General features: G+C 43.8%; 1 protein-coding gene across 1 annotated transcript in view; it reads right to left on the bottom strand.

Annotated features, from left to right (window-relative positions):
* The window catches only part of ADCY8 (adenylate cyclase 8), a 221,859-nt gene that overhangs the window by 83,226 nt on the left and 125,267 nt on the right, over positions 1-13,366 (bottom strand). The window contains exon 8 of the mRNA XM_045978186.1: positions 689-886. Within this exon, the coding sequence (XP_045834142.1) occupies positions 689-886 (198 nt within the window). The remainder of the gene's footprint in view (positions 1-688; positions 887-13,366) is intronic.

Below are 13,366 nucleotides of genomic sequence, written 5' to 3'. Positions count from 1 at the left end.
CTGCCATTTTTGAACACTTAACCTCATCAAGGCGTTGCCTGGAGCCTCTCATAATAATAGCCCAAGTAGGAGGCACATCCATGATTCTCATTGTGCACTGAGGAACTCGTGCTCAGAGAGGCTACCTCACTTACTGAAGGTCACATGGGAAGGAAGTGGCAGAGTTGAAATTCCAACCCAATGCTGAACCCACCACCCATCGCCTTTCCACTATGCCTACATCAGGGGGCCTCTGAGACAGCAGACAACTAGGAAAATGGGAGAAGGGTTATCTGTAATCTAAGAAAGGCAGTCTTTATCACTAATGCTTGTGTCCGGTTATTGGGTGTTTTCATAAATTATGTGACAAGGGTTACAACTGACATGAGTTCTCCTAAAAGCAAAAACAAGTGAGTGCTAATGTCCCTTAGGGTTAAAAATCTCAAAGTCGAGGAAACTCCTCTGGTCTTTTAGTTATCTTCTCCTTAAAAAGCAAAGCTGAGGCTCTCTTTCTCTAACCAGCATCTCCGTTCACGCCTTCAGTCTACTCATGATTTGCAAAGAGAAAAAGAAAAGACAGTACCGAACTGAACCAAACCAACGACAAACACACCACCAACACCGCAGCCCCTGGGCTCTCTCTCTGGTCCCACGAACATTTATGACAAGTAACTTCAGAAAAAGAGCCACTATGGAGACCCAGCTCTACCTTGTGCTCCAGGCTGGAGTCTTTAAACATCAGTGAGAATGGCTTGATATGCTCTCTTCTCAATTTATCGCCACTCCGCAAGTCGATGGTATGTTCTATTCTCTTGTTAATTTCCTCAGGCCCAGACTGGACATGCAAAGCTTGTGCAAGATGGTTTGGAAGTAGATTTATTGAATTTCTTGTTAGGGCAGCCAGAGTCTAGGGGGAAAGCACATGCAAACACGATAAACCTGCTAGTCCCCTTTGGATTAAAAAGAAAGGCAATGTTTTTAGATCAGGTTGCATTGCAAACAGTAATAGCACTCCATGCAGGCAGTTGTATTCAGTGAAACCTACAGAAGTTGATCAGTTAGCATTCACTTCAGAGAAACACAAAATAGCACATTAGGAGGGACACTTGCCTTTCCTCTAGGTAGGCACACTGAATTCCTTTGGTTCAGGTATTTAAAGAGCTGTTGGCTTGGAGATGTTAACCAAGACCCTTTCTCTAACCAGGCACATGGCTGGTATGAGAGAAAGAGAACCACCAGAAATAACAGAAATTAAAATAGCTAGAAAGCCCACAGAAAAGATCATCTCTCACCAAGCAGAGTCCACACTTTCATGTGGTCTTTCCTTTAATGGTGGTGGAGAGACTGGGAGACCCAGGGCTTGCATTTTTTTAATTTTTGGCATTCCTCGTGGACAAAGAGCCAAACGTGCCAGGATCTCCTCCTTAAATTAGAAGATTGTTAGATTTTGCACAGATATGTTTTTTCCTCCATCGATCATTATATATCTATATACTGATATAGATATATGTGCTTCATTCCTTTTAGGCAAAAAAATGCAAGCAGCGGCATCCTCTCACCATTTCCCAAGGGTTCAACAGCAGGAGGTGGGGAAAGGCATGGCCATCCTGGTTGGTCACAGCGGCGTAGCTACAGCACTGGCTTGTGAAGTCCACCAGGTGTGACACGGAGGTCTCTGTCTCCTGCTGTTTCAGCTGCAGGTAATAACACCAACTCGCTGGACTGAGCCAAATGCAATGCTTGCTCACAGCTCCAATTTAAGACAACTGCTTTGACAAACTAGTGGGAGTCGGAGCTGAAGGGATATGGGGACAGGGATGCTGATCTCCTCCCCCAGGAGATTTCCTGGGGGAAAAGTCTAGGATAAGGTGCATTTGTAGAGTCAGGAAACAAAAACTCCCTTCCTCTCTGTACACACTCACCTCATCTGCTTTTCTTTGGCAGCCTCTCACCCTGGTCCACTTAGCCCACAGACTAGACTGGGATCAGGTGATAGAGCCATTAAACGACAGCCTGTAGGAACTGACAGAGCACCTGGGATGCCCTCTTGTCCGAACCCTTCATGTATCCTTGAGCTTCAGAGACATGTGCTCAAGAGTCATCAGCTTGTCTACAGTTGGGTCAGGTCCTCTGACTCCAGAGCCAGTGGTCAGGGGCTTTGAGCTCATAGAGAACTTCTAGCCCATTCCATAAGGGTTCTTCTTCTGGCACTGTTAGACTCTTCATTTTAACTTTCATGTGGATATTTAATGTAACCTGAATTCAAGGTCTCTAAGAAATTCCACAGTAGGGCTTCATCACTAGTAGAATTTACCGAAACCCATTCTCTGGCCCCAGGATAAAGGATGGAGTTGCATGTGCCAACATAAAAAAGTAAGGTACATGCTTGTAGGACACTGAAACAGTTAATCTCCGCTCTGAATACCAAGGAGGCTATTGCAGAGAAAAAGATAGATGTTAGAGGGAGCAATGGCAGGATGAGAGGTGAGGAGAGCTGGAGCAGGAGAAGGAAGCAGGGACCAATGTTCCAGAAAATTGAACAGCAGGAACCATGCAGGGCCAGAGGGCTTGAGACCCTGGGACTAAATGCTGTTCCAACAGCATCTCGGAAGGCAAAGGCATCTGCACTGTCAGCCACACTGTGCACCCCCACTGGTTTCTTGGGCAGAAATTCTTCCCACATAGTTTGGAAAATGACAAGATTTAGTTCTCCATCTTGGAGAGGAGGAGGGAAAATGCCCATGCTGCTGTTGTCTGGGGATGCACTTTTACCCTCTGGCTTTGGGATGCCAAGATGCTCCCCACCCCCACCCCAGCAAGTGCCTGGAGCTGGGGTCGAACAGCTGGATGTGGAATTCACTAAATACTGGCTCAGTACCTTCATCATTGCGTATTTCTTTCTCTCCCTCTCATTTTTATTTTTATCACTTTTCCTTCCTGGAACGAAATTGATCCGACCTACACTTTCAGTCCCTCAGGCCTTTGCTGGCTGTCGAACCTCTGGATTTCACAGAGAAGGGGAATTTCACAAATACTTTTGGGACTGATTTATATAAATTACAACAGCAGCCACCAGTGCCATGACAGCTCTCTGAGGTGACCACCACTTCCTAAAACAAAGGACATTTTTTTTTTCAACAAGAATGCTATACTCTTGGAAAAAAAGAACAGTCCTTTACATCGGATGCATTTAAATTAATGGATAACTCTGTGCATTTTTTCTTACGTTGATCGGGACTGGTGAACACGTCATGAGAGATCAACTTTGGTCTATAAGCAGGCATTTCAAAAACCAGAAATACATGTTGCTCCCTGGCTGCCTGTATCATTGGCCACTTCTGAAGGCAAAGACCAGTTGAGTGACCTGTCAGAGCTTTCCAACCCCCCACAAAATTCTACCAGCTTTGTGCCTCCTTCAAATAAAAGAGAAGTCTGGAAGCACCTCTCTCTTTTTCATCATGGCTACCAGATTATAGTTCAGAGCTGGGAATGAGCCCTTGTATCAACATGTCTGTGGTGCTGTGCTGGAGAATTCTTTTCTTCTCCAGACAATTATTTTTATTCTTTGCAGGTATACCCCTAGAATTTTATCGTAGCAGTCAGTGTTCAGTGGACCCTTTCCTAATTGTTCATTTTGTCAATGACATAGGACATCATACCTACTGTTTGACCAGCAGTCTCTCTGGTACCCACCTCACAGCTTCAGGATGTATAGGCTCATGGGAAGACCAGCATTAACTCAAGAAATGAAGCAAACTGGAATTAGGGAAGGAAACCATCTGCTTTTGCTCACCCCCTCATGCACCACTATAAAGCATGACTGGCTTTGGAGTTGACTGTGGTTTGAGATGATCTGGTATACCTCTCCTCCTCTGTTAGTGATGACTACTAAGATTTGTCCAAGTGGGATATGGTTGCCAACACCAAAAATCCATATGCTGATACTTCATGGGAATTCATTTGTGATAGTACCGGGGAAATGAGTAATGGGTCTCATTTGCAGATTTAGAGTCATTATGGAGCCAGTTGTTTTTAACAGAATATGCCTTTTTCTCTTTTTAAGATTGACAGCTGCAGTGGGAGCAAGATTAGGATCATATTAAAAAATAGCATAAGCTTTCCAATAGGATTCCAACTGCAACTGACCTCCTACATGTCGAGATTGCTCTTTTCTGTAAACAACTTAAGCAGTTGGCTAGGAGGCTAGGAATAGGAAAACAAACGGATGAAATGGAAGGAAATGGAAAATGCCTGAGAATAACACACACACACACACACACACACACACACACACACAATTGAATACATATATCTGAATATATGTTTCAACGTATAACTGAAATACATATTATGCTTATATACAGTCGTAAGTGTGTAGTATACTCATTTATTTACCTTGGCTGCTATTTCCAGATATTTGGGAGCTCCGACTGGAGCAACAATGTTGGGAAACATCAAAGGTTGCTACTGGTCTGGCCTCTCATACCTGAGTCACTTCACAAAAAGGCACCACAGGCCTGAGATTTATCCTAGGTGAGATCCATGCTCTCCTAGTGCATTTCAATGACTTCTTTACTCATAGGAACTTAGGACAGATCAAAGCCCAGATGAGAACCAGAGCCCCTTCTCCCAAGTTTCTGAACATAGGGTCTGCCCGAGAATCTGGGGGTTCAGGAGAAAATCAGCATCACAAGTCCCAGGTGTGCTTTTGTAAACTGCATCAGAATGGTGGGCGGTGGGGTGGGGAGAGACAAGCATAGACCCTGTTAAACTCACAGTCGTTTTGGCCTGTGACTTTTCTTTGGGAATTGTCTTATATGACACACAGAGTAAAAATCTATTATTTTCTACTGTCCTCTCATTTCGTGGATGCCACAAACTTTGGTATTCCTTCATCAGGTTGTGGCAGCAAATACATCCTTTCCAGGAAGATTTCTGGCTGAGGTGTACGCTCCAGAAACAGCAAGTTGAGTCAGAAACATTGTAGCTCTTATGGATCACATACTCCAATTGCAAAACACTCTCTAAAGCATCCTTGGAGATACTGCAAATCCAATGATGTAGTTGTGATGTAGTTGTGATATAGTTGTAATGGTAGCATCTGGGGAGATCATCACTAATTCTCCTAGTTAACTCCTGTCCAAAAACCTTGCTTAAAAAACAAGTTTTTTGAATGAAGGAATGAAGGAATGAAGGGATGCTTCTTTACAAAATGGTTCTGTGGACCAATTGGTTTAGGAAATATGGATCCATTATGGTTCATTGCCATCGTAGTCACTAAGGACATGTTTTGTTGAGAGACTCACAGTACGCGTTACTGAACTGAAGGTAATGATAAGTTCTGCGGAAATGAGATTTAAAACTCTGCATTTTCCAAACTTCCAAACATTTCCAAACACAAAATGCTTTTTGGCTCGAATCACCTCTACATGTTCCATGAAATGTCATTTGGGAAACACTGGTCTGAAGTTCTTCCCTGTTTTTGTTCACAACATCACCTGGGGTCCTGCCTCTGATTACTGAGTAAGATTCTATTAACTTCTTTCCACATGTCCGCCTTCTAGTGTATAGAATCAGACCTAATGCAAATGACATGTGACCTTGTGTTGGAGCCTAGACAACTGCCATAATATGACCTACTAAACGATTACTCAGCCCATTCTAGTTTATACCTTTGAACATGGAGCGTCTAAGCTGCATGCCCTACCACTGTTTTAAAAACCAATTAGATATCACCTTCTCCAGAAAACCTGCTTGAGCCTGCACTTATTCTCAGCACAGCAGTTACTGTGGTGTATGGGGGTTGCCTAACTCTGTGTTGATCTATTCCTCTAGGCTCTGATCCCCTTGAGAGTCAGGCACTGTGTTTTATCTGTAACTGAATCTCGAGCATCTGGAACATTTGGTAGGTTCTTAATAAGTATGTGTGGAGTGAATGCATGCCTGCATGCATGAATGAGTGGTATAAGGTTGAGAGACTATCTAGAGCATTAATAAGGGCATTGGTTCCAAACTCTTGCTATCAAAAGTTCTGTTATTTTTTTCTTATTCTCTCCCAAGTGGACCCCAATTGGGAAAGATTCTGTTTAGCAAACTGTATTTATTAAATGAAACGTGGTTTCTTTTTCTACCATTCAATCAAATGCCTAGTATTTGATGAGCAGGAGGTAAAAGTCATTAGGACATGGTTGAATATAATTCCAGCCAAGAGCAAGATCATTGAAATGAAGCCTTATGATGCTTGTCAACATGAGGGGTTTTTTTTTGTTGCTGTTTTTTGTTTTTTAAGATTTTATCCATTCTTTTGATGAGACAGAGAGGCAGGCAGAGAGGCAGGCAGAGAGAGGAAGGGAAGCAGGCTCGCCGCTGAGCAGAGAACCCAACGCAGGGCTCCATCCCAGGACCCTGAGATCATGATCTGAGCCGAAGGCAGAGGCTTTAACCCACTGAGCCCCCCAGGTGCTCCTCAACATGAGGTTTTATTCAGGTTCTTGGAATTCAGAGAATGCAACACCCCCTCACTATCTCACAGTGCTGGCCACTGAGGCACCAGAGGTCACAGATGACCAAGATCAAAGCCTGGATTCACGTCAGCTTGAGTGTTTACCACAGGACAGACTGAAGTGGAGGTTGAAGTCATCACTGAGAGTGCCTCTGGGAGATGGACATGGCAGTCCTGAGACTGAGCTGCAGGACCTTGTGACTGGGGCTCTACAGTATGGGCCAGCTTGTTGCTGATCTGGGAAAAGACCCAGAGAAAATGCTACGTCCAGCAGGCTCAGTGCCTTCCCCTCTTGTGCTGAGAGGCTTTATCTTTTCCCAAGACCTTACTTGCTTCCAGGCTCAGGCTGGAGCCTGCCACTCAGAAGCAAGTAGGGCGGAGGCTTCCTCAGCCAGCTCCTGCTTCCCCCCTGCTTTGCCTCCCTGGCAACATCTCCCTGTGCCTGCCCTCGAGGTCTCTCCAGCTCTATGTCAAACTTGCCACCTGCACAGTTTGAATTGTGCAAAAGGCAGAGGTTTCTGCCTCACTCAGTTCCAACCCCACTTCCTGGGTCCTACAACCAGCCAAAAGTGAGAAGAAATGGCCAGGGACAAACACTAAGCCTGAATAAGAGCACCCAGCTGCACGTATTAGGGCTATTTTTTTTTCTGTGTTTATTAAAACCCTGATCCCAACCCCAGAAGAGAACGCACCTGCCTTTTTACAAAAGAAAGGTATTTTTTTTCCAAAGCTCACTTCTTAGGAAAATTTGAGGTGATCTAATCCAAAATGATTTGCACTCAGGACTTTGGGGGTAATGTTTGTTGTGTTTGAAAGAGACACAAGTTTTTCCCCTGGAATCTAGGGATAGGGAACAGAGATTTCCCCGGAATGTGGTACTTATTGTTTTCCTGGTAAGGAGGCTCTAAGTGGCATCTTGGTAAGTACTGATTTGGGGGACTCTTGGGAAAATATCCTTATGGGGCTTCCTGGAACCTACTACTAACACTTCTTCCTTCTTACAGGAACGTTAGTGTTAGCAAACTGGGAATAGGAAATAAGTATTATAAATGTGAGTTGCTGATAAATGACTCATGTTTGGTGTTTTAAGAAGTCTATCTGTCTTAGTTTTTGTTCAGACTCTTTTCTGAACCATCCTCCCTAAGTGAGGTTATGCAGTGTTAGTCAAGATTGTTGTAACTTTTCCCATCTGTACTGAGAGAAAATGAAAAATCACATTCAGATTACATGCCCGACAGTGTTTTGGTTAGGGATAACATTTACTTCTCTTTCATATTTGGGATATTTATGTCACTATAATCTGTCTTCCAAACAAAGCCAACTAATGGCCAATGAGATATTCTTGCAGGAAAGATCTATGTAGTATCGCTATGGGGAAAGATTTCAGTAATTTTCATAGACTCCTAGCTTCTGCTCGAAGAAGTGAAATAACAAGGGGGCAGAATTCTGTTTGGTGAAATAATAGTCCAGAAGTTTCCAGTCAGACTGTGCTGAATTCCAGCAACCGTGTGGAACTTGGTTCCTAAACCTCAATCATGAGCACTCAGACATGAGTCTGGAGCCCAGACAATCTGGACAATCATTGCTTTCCAGGTTTGGGCTGAACTGAAAGCTTGTGAATATTGTCCAGATCGTACATTTGATGAGGAACTAACATTGTATGAAATTCTTTCATTGGCCTTTGTCAATTTGTGTCCTGAAATCTATGATTGAGAGACTAAAACAATGATGCGGGAGGTGTCCCTACTTCTGGTAGATCCCACAAGAAGAATTTTCTTGCTGCTTATATGAAGCCCACAGCCTCACTCTTGACCTGTCAAAGAATATTGATAAACCAGATCATTAAGACAGTTTCTTCATTTGGGGGTTTAGGTCTTAGGCATGCTAAGCTCTCTTCCCAGTATGCTTTGTCTGACACTTAATGCTTTGCTTCTTGCCTCAGTTTATCTTACCAGAGGCTCATGGTCTTGGACACTTAGTGGTTTTGTTTCTCTTTGGACGAGGTGTGGGCAAATGGTCAGTTGTGGCCGAACTTTCAGATAAATCCAGGTGACAGGGCAGAGCTTTCAGGATTAGAGTGCTCAGGGTCCACAGAGGGAATCACAGGCATCCCAGATTTTGTTCCCAGGCCTCAGAGCCAGGTTAGCTGAGGACAAGTGATGTCTGATAAGGATTCTGTCCTGCCTGAGAAGCTTGTCTGGCTCTCTTCAGCTGATCCTCTATTAAGCTAATTCAGGATTTCTTACTTGATAATATCCATTGAGTTTCTCAGATAGATGTTCATCTCAGGTTGGGAAAGTGACGGTGCTTGAGTCACTGAACTTGGGCCATTTTCAATCAAAAAGGTCTCTAAACTTATGTAGAACTGGCTGAAAGAGAACTTGGCACAACTGTTCAGATGGGGTCACTTTGAAGCCACATGATTTGAGGCAAGCTGCCAATCGAAGTTTTAGCTTTTAAAATATCTCATCTGTTGTGATGTGTGGATTATAGATGTAAACCCCAGCACTGACCTCATCTCAAGGTCAAGCTGGAATGAATGAGAGAGATGGGGTAAGTCCAGGCAGAGAGGCAGGATTCTTGCTCAGGACATGACTCACGAGTTGGGAAGACTCTGACACATTAGTGGTTTGTGTATAGGGCCACAGGGCAGGTGTGGCTCAAAGGACTTGTAGCGCTATAACAACTGGACCAAAATGTCAACTAGGTTGCGTCTGGAGAGGTAACTGCCATGCACTGACCAAATGACCTTCGGGGTTAGCAAGATGGGTACGTAAAGCTCAGGAAATGAATCAACAAACATATCAGGACCTAAGTTACTCAGTTGTGTGTGTGTGTGTGTGTGTGTGTGTACATTTAAGACGTAGATTTTTCAGAAATGTCAATGCCACAGGGGAAAATGAAAGTGTGTGTGGGTTGGGGCATGTTTGTGGTGGGAGTGTGTATGTGTGGGCTCTTATAAATTTGAAGACAATGGAAATATAAGCATTACCAAAACGTTTATCTTTAGTAAGGTTCTGAAGTAACCCTTTTCATGTAGGAATAGGAAATAAGTATTATAAATGCGAGTTGCTGATAAATGACTCATGCTTGGTGTTTTAAAAAGTCTATCTGTCTTTTTTTTCCAGACTCCTTTCTGCAAAGGATTAAGTCTGGTTATTGATGTTTTCCTTAATTTGGCTCCAGTGGTGCTACCATTACTGGCCTTCGAGAACCCAGCTTCCCTTACTTCTCATCAGGTATGGCAGGACAGAACCCAGAAAAGCAGCTACTCAGGACATGCTATGTCTTTGAGACTTTCTCTTAAATTCTCTGCCATACACTTTTCTGTTGGAATTGTCTCATTAATTTAGCTTTTCTGGCCCATTATTATTGCCAGTGTTTGTTTTTGAGTTTATCACTCTGAGATATGGAGTCCTGAGTGGATGTTACTCATAAAATGTCTGCAAAGGCCTTATGTGTCATGGTGGGAGATCCTTTTGGGGAATAAAAGTGTCACAGAGTAGGAAAAATGCAATGGTACCTCCTAGAGGCTCCTCATGTGGAATTCACAACAGTAGTTTGGGACTTTGGGATGTGAGAAAACCTTTTAAAAAGTTCCATCAATACCCAAGAAAGTGCAAGGCAGGGCAATACCTTTATGACCCTAAGTGAAGTAAAAATAAGCACATGCATGAATAGCCAGGAGGAGCCTGTTAGGGCCACTAGCAATGTCAAGTGTCTGCTCTGGCCTGGAATGAAGTCCCTGGAGAATGATAACCCTCATCTTCCTATGCAGAGCTGCAGCCATGGTGGTGGGCTATGTCACATGCTACCCCACTTCTGTAAAAAGTGGGCGTGCACACTCATTCAGGTCAAACACACCTTCGTGTGGAAAGAAGAACCTTCATACATACATATGCCTTGCACTGGGTAAAAATAATACAAAGTATCCTTGGTGGCGAAAAGAGGAAAAAATCCGATGTAACTCAATGAAGAAATTTTACATTGAAGAATCTTATCCCAGTCATTGGTCAAATTAGTTCCAAGGTTAATGTAACTGAGATCCCGGTTCAAGGATATAAAGGAGTCAGGGGGAAAGTATCCAGATTTTTGTTCTTTCTTTCAGTACGTGTCTCCATATATTTAAAATATCATACATTAACCTTCTCCTGTGTAAGATACCACGCGTTCATTGTTTCTGTTTCCTCAGGCCACAGTTATGTGACTCCACGAACAATGAGTCAGTCCCTGGTGAAAGTCAAGTCCTGCCAATTTGTTTAGAAAAGTTAATCTGGGTATTAAGCATTGGGGAAGCACAGGGTGTGTGTCGTATACTAACCAACACACATTTGCGGGCCTGCAATCTTGCGGGAGCCACAAGCTCACCTCTACCTTTCTCTCTCCCACCTTAGGCTAGCTCTGGAACTTCAGAGGAAAGAAGGATGATTAGTCAAAGTTAATGGATTAAATTGCCTACTTAATTCACTCAACACTCCCTGAAGGCTTCAAATCCACTTGCTTGTCTGAAAAGAGTGAAAAACCAGACCCCTCTAATGACTCTCGCTGGCTCAGCTCAGCGGCTATCTTCGGAGTCAGAGCTAAGGAGAGCCTGGGGAGATTCGTTGTCAGAAAAAGCTATGTTACGGGAAGAGTGCAGATGCACTGCGGGGAAATGGACAAAGCCCTCCATGTTCTCTGCCCCAAAAGCCTGCAGATGTCCCGTCCAGGGAACATCAAGACTTAATCTGATGTTAAAATGGTTAAAAATAAATTGCAGATGGGGAAAAATGTGCCTGTGATTTCCTGCATACAAGACTGAATATGGACAATTAGATATTTGGCTGCTTATCACAGAAGCAGTAAGGTCTGAGAACATACCTTGTTTCTCTTTAAAACCAATACCCAATATTTCAGGCATCTTGAGTGGGAATTTCAGATCAGAGTTATTGGTGGGGGTTGGGAGGAAGAAGCAGGTGCTTCTTCTTGAGCAGCAGAAACCCAGGCTGAGATGGTGGACTTGCCATCCCTCTCCTCCTGGGGTCTTGCTCCCTCACCCTTGGCCTATCTTATCTGTGGATCTCAGCTTCATAATCACTTCTTTAGGAAGACCTTCCCCAATTACCCTGGCTCATTTTTCTCTACTTTTCTAATGCTATCCTGCTATAAAGATAGCAAGTTCACATTGAGCCTGGTGGCGATCCCAGGAACAATGAGGTCTTTGAAAGTCTGCATCTCCTTTCTCTTCTCTTTCTCCAACCCCCAGCTCAGTGCCTGGCACCTGGCCTTTACCCAAGGAGCAGCTGAATCATGCATGACTGAATGAGTGAACAAATGAACGTCTTGTTGGGGAGTGACTTGGTGTCATCAGGTGAATGACAGAGGTAAAATGAGATTGAATTTAGAGAGTTCTTCTCGTGGACATCGGTTTGCACAAAAAAGGCACTGCCCATTGAGAGCAGAAACCCAAGAGAAGAAACCAAACCCCAGAGATCACTACTACTCAACAGAACACAATGACCATGTTGAAAGTGGGATTCTGAAGGAAGAGGAAGTGTGAAGATGTTTGTAATGATGTTTAGCTCATATAACCAAAACTCAACTATCTGGAGTGCTGTGAGAGGGAGTAGATTGCATTGTCTAGTTAGGTAAGGTTTTACTTCAAATACCTTTTCAATCTTTTGCTTTAACTTGTTGCTGAGTTTGATATTGATATTTTAAGATAGTTCATTGGATGATAATTATGCTAAACTATTCTCCTATATTAGGGTAACCTTAAACAGTGGGAGTCCTCATTACTTCCTGATGAATTATGTGTTTCTTTGGAGGGTGGGATTCTGAAGTGTGGGTAACTTACTGGTACAGCCATGGACTCCCAGCATGCGTTGGGGACTGGGAAATGGAATGGGCGAATGCCAGTGCTGAAAGGAAGTGAAGGGATCCTTCAGGCAGACCTGCTCTGGTGTAGTTGAGAACACTGGGAACTGGAGGTGAGAAGTGGCTGTCCAAGACCTTAAGGCAGTCAGTGGAGCAATTAGGGCTCTAACTGCATTCTCTGGAGTTTCCATTCAGGCCCTTCCCACTCTCATTTGGAAAAATTTTGGGTCCTGCAGAGATCTGTCCCAGGATCATGAGACTCACTATCTACAAGACTAGCCAGTTTAGTATGAGGAATCTGTGATCCTCGGCCTCAGTTCCACATGAGGGTTTTGATCATCAGGGCAATCAGATGAGAATTCTTTCTTTTCTCCCTATGGACACAGAGAGCAGGATCTAAGAAAAGTCCCAGCTGGGATTGATGAAGATGCAATAACCCACTATGGTTTTTTGTTCTGCTTCCTGCCCAGGCAGCTTCACTCCCTCCACATCTCCTTGTCTCCTGGGCTTAACATTCCCCATTGCAAGTGGGACCGCATCAAATGGTGGGTTGTCATTTTATCATGAGGTAGATATGGCATGCTGCCCAGCTTAGGCTTTGCTATGCAAACAGTGATCACATTAGGACACTCATGGGATGAGATGCTACCTGGGACATGAGGACAAGCTGGAGGAAAATCTGGTCATTTCCTGGAGTTTTCACAGAAAATTCCTAAATTTCAGTGGCTACCAATCTTTAGAGGGTGCACGCTTGTGTGTACATGTATACACACGTGTGCACATGTGCGTGTGCACGCGTGCACACACACATACACACAGAGTTTTGAGACTGACTGACCCAGAAACAAAGTAGAAGGTAGACACCCAGCATCTATCCTCAGGCCACAAAGCAGAGGCAGTTTGGCCTGAAATCAGACATAACTGGGTTCTAATTGCAGCCCTGCTATTACTGGTTACACGTCCTCTAGGGAATTAATTAATCTCTATGAATCACAATTTCCTCATTTGTAAGACAGGCATAGAACACTT

This window comes from Meles meles, chromosome 1, assembly GCF_922984935.1.
Source record: "Meles meles chromosome 1, mMelMel3.1 paternal haplotype, whole genome shotgun sequence".
Lineage (NCBI taxonomy): Eukaryota > Metazoa > Chordata > Mammalia > Carnivora > Mustelidae > Meles > Meles meles.
The sequence above is the reverse complement of the archived record's forward strand: the minus strand, read 5'-3'. Positions and strand labels throughout refer to the sequence as shown.